The sequence below is a fragment of the Mesitornis unicolor genome, unplaced genomic scaffold (genome assembly GCF_000695765.1).
Source record: "Mesitornis unicolor isolate BGI_N332 unplaced genomic scaffold, ASM69576v1 scaffold8232, whole genome shotgun sequence".
Classification (NCBI taxonomy): Eukaryota; Metazoa; Chordata; class Aves; order Mesitornithiformes; family Mesitornithidae; genus Mesitornis; species Mesitornis unicolor.
Window position 1 is genome coordinate 1 of NW_010169790.1, and position 18,601 is coordinate 18,601.

Below are 18,601 nucleotides of genomic sequence, written 5' to 3' on the forward strand. Positions count from 1 at the left end.
GGTGCTCACTTAGGCACTGGGCCTAAACCACATCTCGTACACCTACTTCTGCAACCACCTTTAAGGCAACTGAAGTTGAACATTAAAAAAAAAAAAGAAAAAATCCCAGACAAGGTTACAAGGTTACATAGCACATCAGGTTTGGCAGATTGAGCTGAACAACAATTATTTAAGTTAATAATTTGTCCAAGGAGGCAGAAAACAATATGTGGACTTCACTGTATTTTCTTCCTAGTATGGTTAGTTCTTAGTTTTTTTAATAGTCTGATGAGATACTTTTAGGGTAGACATGCTATTTTATGAGAAAACAGTCCTGACAAAAATAAGGGTGAACACACACACACACACACACACACACACATATACATATATGGATACATAGAATGCATGTTCAATTTTATTACAGAAGTATATGGAAAAAGTAATATATGCACAATTACATGATAATTGGCACCCTTAAAATACTGCCATAGTTAATTACACAGTACAGAAAAACTGTACGTTTTCTCAACCATGAAACCATATTTCATGAGTTTCCTGATTTGTTTATATGTGTATATGACAGAAAACATTAGTAAAGAATAAAACATTTCTAATTATTTTACAGTGAAGTAAATTCACTAAAAAGGGAATATATAAAATCTATTCATATTTGAACAGTGTCTTTTTTTAACTTGGATGACAGAATAGAGACTAAAAATTATGTAATAAGATATGCTAGTGTTCTCTTTACAATAACTCATGCTTTTATGATTCCTCAAAATTGTTGCTATTTTATAGAAAATGCATGTTACAAGCCTAGTTTCCAGTCTTCCAGTGTTTATGTAACCGCCTTATTTGGGTGCAGACTGATTGAAATCAGACACTTTGAAAGGATTTTAAGCTGGAGAAGCATCAAAAGTTCTGGTGTACAAAACCTTGAGTGCCCTTACATAAATTAAATAAAATGCAGTTTTACCAATACTGCTATTTTCTGCTGCTTTTAAAAGCATTTCTCATACTAAAGCTATTTGAACAGAAATATGCGTACCAAAGAAATGTTTTTGGTCATTTATTTTCTTAATCTCTTTGTCCCCAGCCAGAGGCCTCCAATTGTGTCCGCAGCATCTGCGACAAGCCACTACTATGGAAATGCTGGTGTTCTCACTTGCAGTTACCATTGCTGGTTCAAGCCATGCTGGCAGGTCTAGTAACCCCCCAATTATTACATCAAACAGCTTTTATAGTTAACTGGTTTTGAATATATGTAGTATCATCTGTCCATTTATAGAAAATATATCTGGGTAGAACTGTGAATAATATCCAATTATACACTGTGTTAGTTTGTTAAATAAGCAAAACTCTGGAATTATCAGCCTGTGCTCTACAATCCAGTAAGGTGTAAAAGATGGTTCATTTTAGCTAGCAGACTACTGGTGCTCCACAGAGCATGTTAGAATCTTTTATCTGCTCTAAGTATCCCTTAGCAGTCTTGACTTTGCTAGAACGAACAATTTTAACAGGAATTCAGTATCAGCAATCAGATAGGATGCAGGAGAAACCAACAGTAGTGTGATGATGCCTAAAAATTTCCTCAGAGAAATGAAACTTTCAAATACCTCAGCCTTTTCTTTTGCACTGCATCAAAGTAATGTCACGAAGGAGCCTCTACATTCTGTAGCAGTGAGGCCTAAATTAATAAAGCAAATGCGGTTCACAGCAGTGAAAACACTGACGTGTTCAGAAGGGGCAGAATTTGCAAGGTGTCTATGTATGTTTAGAACTGCAAGAAAAGATGATGATGTTTCAGAAGAAATGCCTGATTATCTGATTGCACAGCACAGCAATATGTGCCTGAACATAAGACACACGTGCAGTTTGGCATGTATGTCTAAACTTGCTATTTCTTAATTTTTTGGAGCTTGACATAACAGCAGAGGATAGCTCTGTGTGTGTGTTCAGTAATAAGTTCTGTAAGACAATGGCCAGTTAATCCTCTGCAGTTGCATAATAACAATTCCCACCTCGCATGCCTGGAGTAGAAACTCATGTTGTAAATCTGCAAATGCAGGAACTTCAGTATTATGTCTCTCCAAATTGCTTCCCCTCTCGACTGCACAGGATTGCGGTGAGTCTCACCAGTATTTATTACTCTGAGTATCCTAATACTTTGTATTCCAAATGACACCAAGATACCTACTGAATACCTTTAAATGAAAATCTCAAAAGCACAGGTGCTGAATAAAAATTATTTGCCATAAAAAGGTACATCATACACAGTTCATGCTTTCCCCAAGTGTATAGCTGCATTGGATGAATTGTCTTATTAACACAGCTCATCAGTCACGAATGCCTTAAAATATTCGTGTTCTTCCCCTCATTCAAAAAAAAATGCATCACATACACAGAAAGGGTTTACCTGTCTCCTTTTGGAGCAGAGTTCACTGCTGTCATCTTCCATCTTCAATATTTTTGTTTGTCTTTATGCAGATGCTCTAATGAATTAAGTCCTTTCCCTCAAATAGCAGCAGGGCTTCCAACCACTGCCTTACAGCAAGCAGCACCACGTAGAAGTATCTGCCTTAAACATCTGCAGTCTTCCTTCTAGTCAGCATCTAAGTCAGCAAGGTTTTCTACAATCTGCTCAAATGTTGTAAAATTCCATTTTTTTTTCTGAAAAAAAAGTTTATTCTGTTTATTGCAAGTCCTGAGCAGTCTTAGGTTACAGAAGCTTTATAATTTGACAGCTGTTTGAAGTTATTTTGTAATGCTTAATAAATCCAAACAATTCAATGGATTCAACTTCATTCAATAAGTTCAGTTTCTTTAGGTTTTGTTGGTTTTTTTTTAGAAATCAGTACCTGAAAGTTAGATTGACACCAAGAACAGTCATGAAAGATCATGCATCTTGCTTTACATACCTGAAGATGGGAAAACAAAGATTTAAATATCCTGTGTTATCAATAACTGACCTTATGCAGTTATTTTTGAGTAAGCTTTTATTTTACAACTACCTTGGCTGTAATACTTTTAGGAAAATATGTGTGATAGTAAGGCAACATTCAGAATATTTACTGACAAATATATTTTGCAAACTCTCATCTTTGAGCAAAGACCAGTAACTTTAAGCTCATTATAGGAACTGCAGACCTCTTACTGTGCAGTAAAATGACGAAGTGGTACAACTAAATCAGCTTTAATTGTGAACTGATTTCTGCTACACTCATAATGAAAAAAGCAAGGAGAAAATCTAATTTTTCAGTATATTTTTATAAATATCAGCTCCTGATCTGCATTTTTTTAGAAAAACAAGTCTCTGATAAATACAATGTATGTCTTCTTTCTGAATACCATATCGTTAAGACTGCTAAGTATGGTGAAGTCTAACTTACAGGGAGGATGTGTAAACTGCATTCCGCTCAATAAAACCCCACATTTGACAAAGTCAGAACACATGGAGGTTCCTCTCGCTCCTGTGAATTCTGATACGTACTACTTTGGCCTGTGAATATGAAATTGTATAAATGCTTACATTTACTTAACTGTTCTTTGCTGGATGTGGAGATTACTGACTAGCTGTTATCCTGGGTAACGCTCTCACAGCAGTTAGAATCCTTCCTTTAAATAACAAGGCATTACCATAATGATTTTCAAAATAGCACACATTCATCTCTTCCATTCCTCATGCAACTATACAGTATTTTTGGCTTATGTGCACAACTGTCTTGTTATTTAGAGATAACTTCAACAGAAAATTTCAACTGGACCACAGAAGGTCATGTTTAACTCAAATAAGCAGCTTAAGTCAACTGAATTAAAAGAAAAAAAGAATAGGTAGTCTAATATAAGAGAATAGTTCAAATTAATAGCTATTTTAATAGGATATGTTGTTTTGCATGGTATTTATTTTGTTGGTATGTTCAGTATGAGATACCAATATGCTAATGAAAGCCTAAGTAGCAAAAGCTGTGAGAGGACGAGAACATAAGTTTATCGCTGTGTTTCCAAGGTCTTGGGCTTATATACCGGAACATTTTTCTCCTGAAGCGATGGGAGGCCCTTAATTATATCTGCAGCTTTCTCTGCTATCATAATAGTTGGGGCATTCAAATTTCCACTAACAACACTGGGCATTATTGAAGCATCTACTATTCTCAAGTTTTCAACGCCAATTACTTTTGTTTGGGGATCAACTACAGCAGTGCCATCTGAAAGCTGACCCATTTTACAAGTGCAGGAAGGATGATAAGCACTATCAGCCTTCTGCCTTATGAAAGTATCTATTTCTTTGTCAGATTGAACATTGTTTCCTGGTTGAATTTCAGGCCCACGAAATTTTTCAAAAGCTTTCTGAGCAAAGATCTCTCTGGTCAATTTGACACACTGGCGGAATTCCCGAATGTCTCTTTCTGTATGGAAAGAAAATAAAAGAACTGTAAATACACTCTTAATTTAGTAATATGTACAGAATTCATAACCAAAAAGCATAAAATAAAAAAGGCTGGGGGGAAAGTCTCTCACTTATTGCTGAAAGCCATAATAAAGTAGGGTTTTTTTCAAAGCCACTGATATTTACATTCACTGTGAACAGAACTGTCACTTATATTGCACAATCCCAGAAGGGAATAGGTGAGCTATGAAGAACTGCTTTATATTTCACCACACCTACTGTCGAGCCAAGGGCACCAGTCTCAGCACAAAGAAGCAAACACAATCCATTCCTTCACAAGCAGAGGAGGGGATGAAGTGAAGAGCATGGTGCAGCAAACACTAGGAACTTTGACTGCATCCGAAACAGGGAATTCTTTTTAGTTTATACAGTGCTTTTCACAATAGCCTCTTTTGATACTGACTTTTATAAACGAGAAATAAATAGCAGTGCACCAACCAACACTTCTGAACTGGTGTTGAGTAGATACGAAAGTCTGTTACTGAAACAGGCAGGAAATGAGCTGACATCAGAGTGTCCTGGTTTGAGCTAAATAGAACTAACTAGGATTTAGTGGCCAGCCCAGCCCTAAACCACAACACAGAGCAAGGAGAGGCTGCATTTACCTGTTGACATGTAGTTAGGCTCAATGATAGGATGGTCATTTGGGTCTGTACTCTTCAGCTTTAGCCAGCCCACACTCGTGCTCCTCATGGGTCCCACATGGACCTGCAACACCCAAACTATGCTCATGACACAATCCCACCAGATGTATTTCCAAACTCAGTATGACTTTTTTTATGCAATTTGGACAGTCTTTACAAATTGAACAAATGCAAACATTAGGAAGAGATTGGAAAATGCCATTGAACATTTTTCCATTTTATATAAATTTGTTGTAAGCATGATATTCCATAAGGGGAAGGGCATATACCTGTCTTATCAACTCAGCTATTATTTTAATTTAAAATACAATCATTCCAATTTAGCAGTAGCAGAGCATTCTAATACAACCAGCAATCAGACCAAATTACTATCATCACTGAAGAAAAAAGATTAGCAAGAAGAAATATGTATATTCAGTGACAGCTCCCCAGGATTAGCACAGACTTCTGGATCAAGATCATAGTCTAAAATGGGGCTTGGATTCGTGTCAATGAATAAATGCGTGGCCTCATTCTAGCTTAAACCTCTGTCTACACTGCAGTGGAACAGGAAACACCTGGGTTTCGTTTTGTACTGCATCTAGCACGGTAGCATTTCGGCACTTCAGTACTGCAAATACTTAAACAGCAGATCAATACTTTCCTACTTTCCCAGAGATAAAAAGTAATATAATTTTGGTAGCAATCTCAAATAACAAGCTCATGTTTTTTTCCTCAGTGAAGGAAATTAAGCCAGTTATTTTGTATCACAGTGAACAAAATATTTGTCAGTATATAGACAAATTATCAATGCTTATAATGAAGCGTAAGCCTCCTTGCTAATTGCTACAGAACATTGTTGGAATATGCTTTTCAACAACTCACCTGATAAGCTTCCATTGTGGAAGCAACTCGACCATGATCAATCACCTGAGAAGGAAGAAAGTGGAACTGAATGTTGGGGTGAGTAACCCCTGGTTCACTTCGGATAAAGCCACCAGATTCTAAGTGGGCAGTGGCTCCCTCACCTAGAGTGTAAATGAGAGAGAAAATGCTGTTAGAAGACCTCAGAAAGGCAAGAAATCCACTTCTATTTAACCCTTGTTATTACTACTATGAATTCATATATACAGTGGAAATGGCAAGGAATACAAATCCATTATGCACAGCTTGTAATTTAAATAATATACATCACTGTCATCTGCTTTGTAATCACCAGATAAATGTAAGTATGCATAACTTTGCAAACCCTGCTTATTTAAGAGTAGCACACTACAGTTATTTCAGTGTAACTGGCAGGACTGAGGTGTAACTCCAGAAGCAGATTTGGTCCCAGAATCCTAACAGGTGTGGAGGGAACCGACTGCAGTATCCTGATATTACTGCACTGCATGCTCTGTGATGTGCAGTATAGATATCCCATCAGTCACATGTAATAGCCAGAGCCATCCACAGTGACCACCTGAAGGGGAAAGATGAAGAGCCTGCAACGCTCCTCATACTATGTTATTTTCACATCTATTTAAAACCATGAGTAAGCCATCAATATTTACTTGCATGGTAAAAAGCCATGCATATACCCAGCCTAAGTTACGGATTTCAAGGATTACATTCACAGATTCTTTTTAAGGCACAACTTATAGCTGGGTTACTGTAAAATTAGTGTGTCATTTCAACAAAAGTCCCTTCTGATTTACACCCAAGCCTAAAGGGTTCTGATCAGAGCAATAAACTAATTATTTTAAGGCAATTACAGAGAAAACTTAATTCAGCTCAACAATACATTTTTACTGACATGGTATCTATTTCAAATAGAATTTTTTCTTCCTTTTTTTACAACAGCTTTTCTCAGTACCGCTAAGATTTTTAAATTTATAATTCTTCTTAAAATTACAGATGTAAAAATGTTAAAAACAGCATGTAGAAACCTCCCTTGTTACCTGAGAGAGAACTGAAAAGATTCTGATTTAAAAAAAAAAAAAGGAATTGTTCAAGCCTATCTGCAAGTTACTTTTGTTTCATACCTGTAAACTTCCAAAGCCATTCTAGTCCAATCCTCACCATGTTAACTGGCTTTTGTGCATTATATAGCGTAATGGGTTTGGTGCACTTTTGCTGGACGTACACTTCTAAATGATCTTGAAGGTTCTGGCCTACTCCTGGGGGGAAGCAGAAGGATGGAGGAGGGAGAAGAAAGGGAGAAAAAGAAAAGTTATGTCACACAGAACAATTATACACAACATTTGCAACCAGAAAACAGCATAAATGGAAACTAAATTAACCTCTTACAAGGGCAGTCATGACTAAGGCCAAGACCGTGAGTCATATCAGCCTTTTGCTCATGTCATAATAAGGATTTACATAAAAATAGCATAACTAGAATGAAAATTTAAAAAAAAAGGCAGGCATATCACTTGTTCTAAAATTGCCAGATATGACAGTACTAGCTTTTATAGTTTAAATGAAAAGTTCATGTCATTCCTTCTATTTTTGAATATATATAACAGTGGAAGTTTATACAAGCTGTTGTGGATTTAAAAGCATTCCAAATTCTAAGCATGCTGCTTTAAAAGTACTCAGTAGCATTTTTCACTATCAAATGTAGTGAAGAAAATACAGATATTTACTGCTCAGTTCTAAAATCAATGCATATTTCCACTGATATTTAACAGTTTCAGTCCACACAACCTGACATAAAGACAACTGAATTTCATGGATTCATTTCATTTCAGTCTTTGAACTGCATCCATATGAAGATGTAAGATTAAAAGAAATAATAAAATTACCAGGAAGATGGCAAACAACAGGGATCCCCAGTTTTTTTAGATCATCCGCGTTGCCAATCCCAGACAACATAAGCAGCTGTGGAGAATTTATTGCACCTCCACTTAAAATAACTTCTTTACTGGAAAAAGCCTAAAAAAGAAATGAGTACAGAAGTCTTAACGTTATTAACCCTGATCTGAATGCAAGGAACACATCAAAGGCTTCTGTTCAGACATGCTATTTTGATCCAGATTGGACACTCTTCCCTCACATTTTTCTCATTCTAAATATATCCCTGTCTTACCAGAAGTTTCTGCAGAGGGAAATTATCAAGCTTTGATAATTTCTGTATTCATTCTCATGTTTACAATCTGTTCAAACTGTATGGCACACAAACATTCAGCTCAGTCAGTTCCATGGCTGCCAATAAACTCCTGTGCCACTTGCCAGGAAAAAAGTACCTGTGACACTTGGACCAGCCAGCAACGCATCCCTTCCATCTTCAATAACATTTGTAAATGAAAAATGAAACTGCTAAGGAAGATTCTGAATTCAGAGACTTACTAACTCAAAAACTCTCAAGAGCTTATTTTCTTAATTCAATCAAGACTAATGTTTAGTTTCTTAGCTCACCATAGTCCTCAGAAGCCCCTCAACCACTAAAGTACTACCGAGAAAACACTGTTTGCAGGCACATATATATATATAAATATAAAATTCTGTTTTGCTGGGAGAATTTTCATCAAACAGTTTGAGTCTAAGCCCTGAGCTGGTCATGGTATAGGCTGCTAAACTGTTCCTCTGCCTTTGACTCCATTTTCTGTGCTGGATAGTTCTTTTTCTAGCACCTGGAAGTATCTTTGGCACATCTTTCCAAGGATTTCTGCCCCAAAATATTCTCATTTAGCAATACCAAAAGTCTTATCTGTGTCATTTGTATCTGGGGGCTACCTCTTCCCTGTTGCCACATCTCTTAAATTTTGGATCAGAACTACACCCCTTAGTGCCTTTCACTAAAAAAAAAAAAAGGGAAAATTGTGTGGAATATGAAAATATGGATAAACCCCTCCCTTTCTGTTTTGAAAGGGGATGATGTAGATGAATCCAACGTTGTTCAAATTATTCCCTTCTATTCCAATGAGACAAACATACACACATTGGATGCACTTGTATGTTGTCTGTTGAAATATAAGATATCCTTTGTATACACACTGAGCTGGGCAGTTGGCTACAAACTGAATCATAACTCTTGCACGTTAGAAAAAAAAAAAAGATTCAAGATTCACCTGTCTTTGTGAAAGAACAACTGCACCACAGAAGAAACAAAAAGTAACAATTTATATTTAATATAAATTCTAATGCTACCTAAGCTAGTCCAATGTTTTAAAGCAACACACATTTGCAGAAGTAATACTATGACATTTGTATGTGAATTCCAATATATCAGTGTGGCCACAGTGAGAAAAAAATAGATGAGGCACACAATTATGCTCCTGAACTTCCTGTCATTAACAAGCAAAACCCACGTGGGTTCAAGGAAACATGTCTGGTATTGCTCATGGGCATTCTCCACTTTTGTAGAATGTAAGGTGCTATCAGGAGTAGTTGCTTGGTTTTATTTTAGATGAGACATTTATCTTCTAAAGCAACAAAAAAGTGCTATTTTTTCCTGTAGTATGGTGACGTGATTAGCATGGAGTGCATATTAACTTGTATTTGCATATCAACTTGCATATTAACTTATAATCCTGTCCCTTTTGAATGACCCCTCAGAACAACGGTGAATGAGATTATTGGTAGTAGTAAGATCAAAATGTAGTAAGATAAATTGTTTCCACACTATTTATCTGATATTGGTGATGGATAGCCAGTGTTGATATTTTTTTGTTCATTATTGTTTTGCTCTGGGCAGTCATTAGTATGTCAAGACTAATACACAGCATATCTGTAACTCAATAACTAGGTCTGTATTTTGCATGTTATACAAATATAGCTTATTTATATTTTCTATGGTACACACAGAACTGGAGTCAGGTTATTCCAGGTGATGTTCAAATGATGCTCATTTGGTCTATGCTGACTGTAAAGTCAGCACTGCAGATATTCCTAGGCCATATACAGTCTTTCATTATGATTAAAGCTAACATGCAAAGAGGAAAAACAGACTTTGGAACATTTTTATGGGTTATTTAGTCTATGATATATTAAAAACTTTTTGCCCTTTAAATATACTTTTCTGCTTGATTCTGAACTCAGAAACTCCAGGAATGTCCAGTCTACATTCTGTACTTTTGTCAGAGACCTTAATGGAGTCCTGGGAGCTCTCTGGGACCTCAATGTCTACTTAAGTAACAATTAAGTCACTGGCTTAGTGAATCATGCTTGAATTGGGTTTTGATGATCCTTTAACTTTACTGATGACTGATGTAAAAGAGATCCTACCTAAAATAGGCTGTGAGAACAAAAACACTAGTGTAACCAAGTGTTTCATCTTGATGTTCATACCTTAATAAAATTATTAGCCCTTCCATCCTGACAGGTATAAAATTTTCCAGAAAATAAAGCAGACAGAACCTGCAATTTTGATATTTGGGGTGAAAACAAGATTTGAAAATACAACTTTGCAGTTGTACTTTTTATTATATATGCTATAAATAAGTATCATTCACGATGTATAATTCATACTTGTATTAGTATGTATGAAAATCCATAGCAATTAAAGAATTTTTGCAATTAAAGTGGTCCAGTATTCAAAAAGTCTTTGATCATATGTAATCAGCTCTCCAAGATACTCAACAAAATTCATCATTATAACAGCAGAAGAACAGCAAGTAAAGACACTGTTTTCACAGACATTTAATAGCTCATGAAATCAATTGTTTTCTGCAACTTTTATTTTACACTGTTATTAAAATCATTACCAGTCCACTTAGAAAACAACAGAGTTGCTCTGTGCATTAGAAAATGGAAGAACAGTTTATTTATGTTGCATTTTAACTTTTAGTAGGTGTTCACTCACAGAACACTTGTCTGTTGACTCTTGTAAGCCTTACTGACCTCAAATCATCAAAATTTGTACTCTCCTCTCTTTAGGATATTACTGTTCCCGTTTTTGTTTTATATTTTTTGTGACTAAGTATCTTAAGTTATTAACATACAAGTCTCTTTTAGGTAATTTCCTAGTTACATACTCCATAATCAGCTGCAGTAGTAAAGAATTAAGGGAAATTAGAATGTTTTAGCTCTTATAAAAGCAAATGGATTGAAAGCTGCATAAAATGAACTGTTTATCCACAGAGTTGGGTTGTAATGGCAATTCAAGCTTCCTTCCACATCATCAGATGTTCAGTGGAAGTTGGGACTGAGACTAAAAGCATTCATTCCACTAACAACCACAAGGCATGTTTCATCGTTATGTTCCATTATTACTATCCCAAAACTCAATACATAACAGCAAAGTAGAAGTGGATGACTCATTATTTATCCCTTGAGCCTTTCACATTTCAGTATCTAGCTTTTATAGATTTTCCTCTGCCAGAACAGCATTTTCTGAACTGTTTTTCAGAAACATCAGCATTTCAGCACACTAGTCAATATGCTGAGACAGTGCATGATTTCACCACAGGCTCTAGCCAGAAACATTACACAACAGTCTTGCACAACATCGAGTCTGGCTTGTCCCCTCAGTACCAAAATCACAGAATCACAGAGTCACAGAATGTTAAGGATTGGAAGGGACCTCAAAAGCTCATCCAGTCCAATCCCCCTGCCGGAGCAGGAACACCCAGATGAGGTTACACAGGAAGGCGTCCAGGCGGGTTTTGAATGTCTCCAGAGAAGGAGACTCCACAACCTCTCTGGGCAGCCTGTTCCAGAAAATGTATATGGAAATATAATGGAGATGTTAATCTCTAAATGGATACAGCTGAAATATCACCTACTGTAAAATAACTGACAAAGAATCACATACTGGAAGAGATAACATAGCATCTGAAAAGCAGATCTTTTTCATAGTGAAGTGCTACTTCTAATAAAAGCTTTTTTTTAAAAACAATTTTGCTTTGACTCATACCTTTCACACTGGAAGATAAAAATCTCTTACCTTTTTCTTTTGCCCATTTTTCACATACTCAACACCAATGCATTTTGTTCCTTGAAACAAGATTTTTGTTACAAGTGTCTTCTGTGCAACTGACAGATTTGAGCGTGATATGGCTGGGCGAAGGTAAGCACTAGCTGTGCTCCATCTTTGACCTACAATGTATATTTACATTAAACATCAAAATAGTCATGCTCAGTAGTCTTCAAGATATTGGCCAATAACTCTAAGGATGTTTACAGAGGGAAAGCTTTCAGAGTTTATAGCATTCAAAGCAAATGTGATTTGATATAATAACTAAGGTTTTTATTTTAACATAGCCAATTTCATAATGACATTCTGAAAACCTATTCTCCTTCCCAAATTCAACTGTGAATCAACACTTGCATGCCAATGCAATTTCCCGTGAGACCCTAGGCTGATAGCAAGCTGCTGTGAAATGAAGAGGGTGTAAATAAAGCGTGTCAATAGCTGTTCAGTAATCTAAACAACCAAATGGCATTCAATGCAGATTGTATGTCCATATTCCAAAATGCTTTCAGAAGTAGGTGAGGAATACAAATTTCTTAAGGACTTCTCTATGATTTACCTTGGTGTACAGTCATGTCCATCCAGCCAAATCCTTCTTGCTGATAGCCATTCATATCATTTGTGAAGGGATACCCAGCTTGCTGGGCTGCCTCCAGAAATGCATGATGAAGAGGATGGTTTGTTTTCCCTCTTGACACATACAGGGGTCCATTTCCACCTCTGTACTGATCTGGCCCCAGTTCATGGGTCTGTGCCTTCTTAAAATAGGGCAAGCAATGTTCATAGTCCCATCCTATCGCCCCTTCCCTGCTCCATCGATTATAATCTTCTGCATGCCCACGAATGTATACCATAGCATTGAGAGAAGAGGAGCCACCCCACACTCTACCACGGGGCCAGTACATAATTCGGTTATCCATATGCTTTTGTGATGTTGTGTGGTAATACCAGTTATATTTCTCATCACAAAGGTTGTACGTTAATGCAGCAGGCATATGAATCTTCCACATCAGCCTTTTACTACCTAGAAGGGTATCTTTAGGTCCTGCTTCCAAAAGTAGTACAGTATTGAGAGGGTCTTCAGTCAACCTGTTGGCTAATACACACCCTGCTGATCCAGCTCCAACAATGACATAAGCATAAGACTTTGCCTTTTCAGAACTAAGTTGAGATGATGTACGTGAAATTTTCAATTGTTGTGCATTGATGCCAAATACATTCTTTAATATATGTGCTTTAAACAGAGTCCTTGTTACTCTGTGCATTTCATTCACAGGACTGCAACATTTAACCACTTTCATTAAGAATGACATCTTTACTGATAGTATCACTCTTGCAGAATTTCTAACAAAAATCCAGTGTTTTATCCTAGAAAAAAAACAAAACAAAAATCCTAATTAAGATGTAAGCATTAATACAATGTATGACCTCTCAAATGTCAGTCATTTTCAGGTAAAACTGGTATACTTTCCCCATTCTCACTATCCAAAAGGTTAACAGTGCCAATAAAACAATAAACATTTACTCTGAAACTTGCTGTCTTATTTTAATGCAGTCTAAGCAGCAGTCAAGTGGCATACATAATATTGTATTATATACAGTCTTATTTTGATTTGCTTCTCGTTCCTGAGATATACCATAACCATGAAGGGCGGAAACCTTTGCTTACCTTGTAGTCTCTCTTCACTTGACTCTAGTAGGTAAGAATTTAAGAAAAAAAACAATTTTATAAACTTCTCTGTAAGTCTGTGACAGTCAGTAATATTGCACAGCTAATTCACAATCGCAGTTAAGAGTAGGCATACTGTTGCATCTGCCAGATCAAATCTAGGATGTCTCTATAAAACACGTGTAACAGTGAAACTCATTTTCTGCTATCCCTGAGGTGAAAAACTGCAGGGTTTCGAAGTGTGTCTCCTAATATAAGCAAAGACAAAATCTGTTCATCTGTGGCTTTCTACCTTATTATTAAAACCAGATCCTGCAGGAGTGCTCTGAGCAGTTACAATCTAATACCACCAGATCCTTAGGCTGAGTAGGAATGGCATTTTTTTTACCTTCAGAAGAGTCTTGCAAGCAACATAGATTCAGCTCTGTGTTGCATAGGTTCAGGTACAGGGACTAAATGCAAGATTTTTGTAGCCTATGTAAGTGTCACAGTTACCAATGCTGCTGGCCAGTCTGAAATGTGTTTCTCTTGCTCTCTCCCTCTAAAACCATTTGTCTTGGTATAAACAATTAGTGAAAATGGATATCCTTTGGCTGTAAACAGTATTTCTCCCTGACCAATTGGCTTTTATCTAAGCGGTTGCCTTGGATTCTAGAGACAGCAACTTATCCAGAGGCTGTTACGCTATAATGCACTGCCCATCTGAAAGGGATAAGCAAGCTTTCTTTTGGAAATATCTTGAATATCATATTTATTTGTTAAATCTATTTTTTTTCAGAAATTAATTAGGTTGTTAGTGTTGACTTTCATACATTCGAGTTTCATAATTATCCAGTACTTTGTAAAATGTCTGGGGTTTTTTTCACTAAAAGAAAGTATGTCTTAATGAATCGCTGAAATAATCACCTTTTTCTTATTAAAAGGTGGAACAGAACTGTACTAATTTTCTCAGGAGAAACTCTACAATGTACAGTTTCCGAGAGCACACATGAGCCCTTAAGGCCCAACTCTAGCAAAATCAGGTGCAGGTTCCTGATAGATGTTAAAAGTCGTCCATATACAACTATATTTATTTACAGTTTGATACACAATCTCCTAGGCAAAAGTGGGGTTTTTTTTCCTCTCAGGAAAAGGATGGGAATAACCATACATGTCTTACTCTTATCTAAGAAAAAAATTGTAATAGCTGTACAAGCCCTCAAACTTCTGAAAAACAAACGGCCAATGATAGAGAACAGTTTGCTCTGTTAAAAAAAAATGGATGCAGGTGACAGGTCTGACCCCAGAGCTCACACAGCTGATTCTCACATGACTAATCCAAAGTTGATACCAGCTGAAGGTGGGTGTTGTCTTTTACAGGTGGAGAATGTTAAAGGATTCTTTCTCAGGAATAAAGTTTGGCAATTTCCTGTGATACAGCAGAAGAAGATGCAAAGTTAAAGAGGTTTTTTACTTCTTTGATTTTGATTTGTTTGTGATGAAGAGGGGTACAATCATGATGCATCTATGTTTAACCTGCAGATCTAGTGGGTTACAGGACTTTATTGTTTCAGGAACAGCAGGTGGCTGGTGAGGTTGATAGAATCTGGGAAAGGTACTTTGTCCCTATAATGTAAGTTGTTTCTTTTTTTCTAGTGGATATTCGAAATGATGAGGTGAAGTGATCAACTACTGCTGAGGAAGTAGGACCCTTATATTGGTCCTACAGATAGTCAACACTTATTATTGAGACAGGTAGGGTTTACAGACTGGAACAAGTACTGGCCTGGTTATTGTGGCATGGGATCTATAATGCCATCTAATATTCCTGTGCCTCCTAACCTGAATGCTGGCTGTTAAACCTACAACCAACCTGTTGTTGGCTGTAAAGAGGGTAGATTCTGCAGAATCCCTGGAATTATGTTCAGCCAGAGACTGACTTACTCTGGTAGTACTGGAGCCTGCAGTTCTACAGCTGGCATAAACAGCGGCTACAGAGCTCCTGAAAATACCACCTCAAGTGACACTCCAAAAGCAGCATTGATGTTGCAGGACTAAGTGCTTGTGTCTTGCCTCATGCCAGAATCCTAACACTAAAGTCTAGACCCTTTTAAAAGCTAATTTGTTAAGAGTCTTTCAAATGTGCAGACTTTGAAACTTGTAGACCAATTCAACCTTGCATGGAAGGAATTGGTATCAAGGACTGAGATCCGGAAGTCCTGGAATTAGAACATGATGATACTTCTCTCTAAAATAATCTATGTAGTTCTATGACCGTACATGGGTTTATCACAGTTCACGCTCTTCTATGGAAGACAGTCTTGTGGAATTTTGCAGGAGTCCCTCTTTGAACCAGATAATGTCAGTCAATAAGTAACTTAATGCACCTTCACTCTCAACTTCCCCTTTATTTTGCCTGGCCATTTGCCAGGGAGAATTTACAACCTGTGCAGCCTTCCTAAGAACTGTATTTCCGCAAGAATGTGTTTTTTTCCAGTAGCTGGAAAAATCAAGTTGTTATCCCAATAGGTAGAGTCATCTGAGGCTCTGAGATGTGTTGGGGAAGCTGACCCAATTTACCCAGTCAGAAACTATAGTTTTATGGTTAGCTCTACTAGATATTGTAGTGGCTGTCAGAACAAAATACGTAGAAATAGGGACGTTTACACAACATGGTTCTACTGGAATGCTCTGTACTTACCACCACGAAAAGGTTGTCTTTCGGGCCTTACTGGATGTTACTGCATTTCTCTACCTGGATTCTCACGCATCATGACCTCTTTATGAAAGTGTAATAAGATATTCCTCAGGAATCAGTGAATAGACCTGCAAAAATACATATGCCAGCAACATAAAAGATATTCACTGTATTGCACCAGAGCTTCAGAATCTGGAGCTCATTTTTAAAAGTACATATTTACAGATTGAGCAGTGTCGATAGACAGTGGTTTTAAAAGAGTTAGGAAATTAGGAGTAATCTCAGCAGAAAAATTCTGTTGCTACAATTTAATAATATAGCTAATGGTACAATGAGTAGCCAGAAGTGGGCAGTGGAGTTCTGAAGTTCTGTGTTTGGGGGTCCTTGCATCATTGTAACACATTTCTGAATGCAGTATCAGGCTTACACAAGAAATTAACCCAGATGTAGCCCTTGAGTACCTACCACTGTAACTCCATAGATGAAGATTTGGGGTCATGTGTGACTCTAAAGGATAATAAAGACGCGAAGGGTCAAGAACGCGTTATGTCACAGTTTTGTTTTGTTGGTTTGGGTGGGTTTGGGGAGTTTTTTAATTTATTTTTTATTAAAGGAAGAGGGAGACAGAAAGTTATGTTTGCTTGCCCTCTCTGTAAGAAAGCTAAACAGAAGTCCTAAGGTCCATGGACCTTAATCATAGACTTCTAGATTTAATGGGCTCACAGTCAACAACAGAGAGGGTAGGTATCCTGCATGCATAGTGGGAAATATTGAAAAATGGACAGTAACAAAATGATTCTGTGGTGGATGAGGTGGCTTAACCAAAAAAGTTACTGGGTATCATTACTATTATACTATAATCAGAGCTGTCCCATTCTTTGATAAAACTGGAAACAAGTTATCAAAAATACATACCTTTAGTTAGGGTACCCACTGCCTGGGCTAGAAGACTGAATTACCAGCCAAAAAATCTAGATCTAATGTTCCATTGAAGTGGCTGAAGTAGCATTTTGAATCTACTGCACCCCATGTGTTTGTCAGATTTATTTTTAGGTGTCATTTCATGTTTTATTTGCTTTTTTTGTTGTAGTTTTACACCAAAGGGAACAGGACTTGCAGGGTAACATTTGAGAGAAATTTCATCTTGCAAAGAGGTAGTAGGGAGTGAAGTCAGTCAACAGTGTCCTGGTAATAATATTCAAGTGACTCGAGAATCAGCGTGTAGATGATTCACAGATTCCTGTGCTTTTCAGTTCTGAAGTGCAGAGGTCAAAAATCACACAATTCCAATTTAATTTAAATCCAACATACATAGTTGGATTGAATGGACGAAAACACTAGTTACCACGCACAATTCTTTTTGTCATGTTGATCCATACCTACTCTCATCTACACATGGTCTTCCTGCACTTACTCTTCTAAACTGATCCTGGAACTAAGAAGAGATGGTCACTGTGGCTGAAACTTTACTCCCTGTACTATTTTGTCAGGGCCACAACAATAATATCCTCTTTGGCAGATGTAAAATATGACACTCTCCCGAAGACATCCAACAGCATGGACAATACATGGTGCAGCACAGCAATGGCATCTTTGCTGGACATTTACCCTGCATGGCACTGCATTGCTAAATCCTGCCAGACTGGTCTGTGTAAGACAAATGAGGAACAGCTTCTCAAGTTAAAGCACCTCTTGTTTGTTTTCACCGCTGCAAACTGTGTACTCACTTTACATTCATCTGCCGTGGGAGTGTTTTGGGCTAACTTTCCCTTCAGTCCTACTGGTGAAAAAAGTTAATTCCCTTACAGAAATCCTGTGGTAAATTTCATTTCCACTCTGAAACTGTTCGAGCCTACTTACCTTGCCATTTCCTCCTGTATGAACAAACTTAAATCTGCCGGTCTGGGGCGCTGTGAATTTCTCCAGGTCTGCAGGCGGCCGTCTTGGGGCGCCTACGGCGGCTCTTGCCCCTCACAAAGACCCATGAAAAAAGTTAATTCCCTTACAGAAATCCTGTGGTAAATTTCATTTCCACTCTGAAACTGTTCGAGCCTACTTACCTTGCCATTTCCTCCTGTATGAACAAACTTAAATCTGCCGGTCTGGGGCGCTGTGAATTTCTCCAGGTCTGCAGGCGGCCGTCTTGGGGCGCCTACGGCGGCTCTTGCCCCTCACAAAGACCCAGGAAGTCACCTCTCCGGCTTTGCCCTGGCCCTTCCTCCTCACAGTTCCCAGGGGCTTCACCTCAGCCCAGCGGCCTCGGCCCCACTAACACACACGCCCTGCGCAGGAAACCCGGCAGCGCTCC

At 37.6% G+C, this 18,601-nt stretch overlaps 1 protein-coding gene across 1 annotated transcript; it reads right to left on the minus strand.

The window, feature by feature from the left end:
• Positions 1 to 3,906: 3,906 nt before the first annotated feature.
• CHDH (choline dehydrogenase) lies at positions 3,907 to 13,306 on the minus strand. Its single transcript, XM_010179471.1, has 7 exons — positions 12,507 to 13,306; positions 11,921 to 12,072; positions 7,839 to 7,968; positions 7,077 to 7,211; positions 5,938 to 6,080; positions 5,035 to 5,137; positions 3,907 to 4,388 (listed from the first exon to the last, which is right to left on the minus strand). The coding sequence occupies exons 1-7, from the start codon at positions 13,258 to 13,260 to the stop codon at positions 3,970 to 3,972; spliced, it is 1,836 nt and encodes a 611-aa protein (XP_010177773.1). The 5' UTR covers positions 13,261 to 13,306; the 3' UTR covers positions 3,907 to 3,969.
• Positions 13,307 to 18,601: the final 5,295 nt, after the last annotated feature.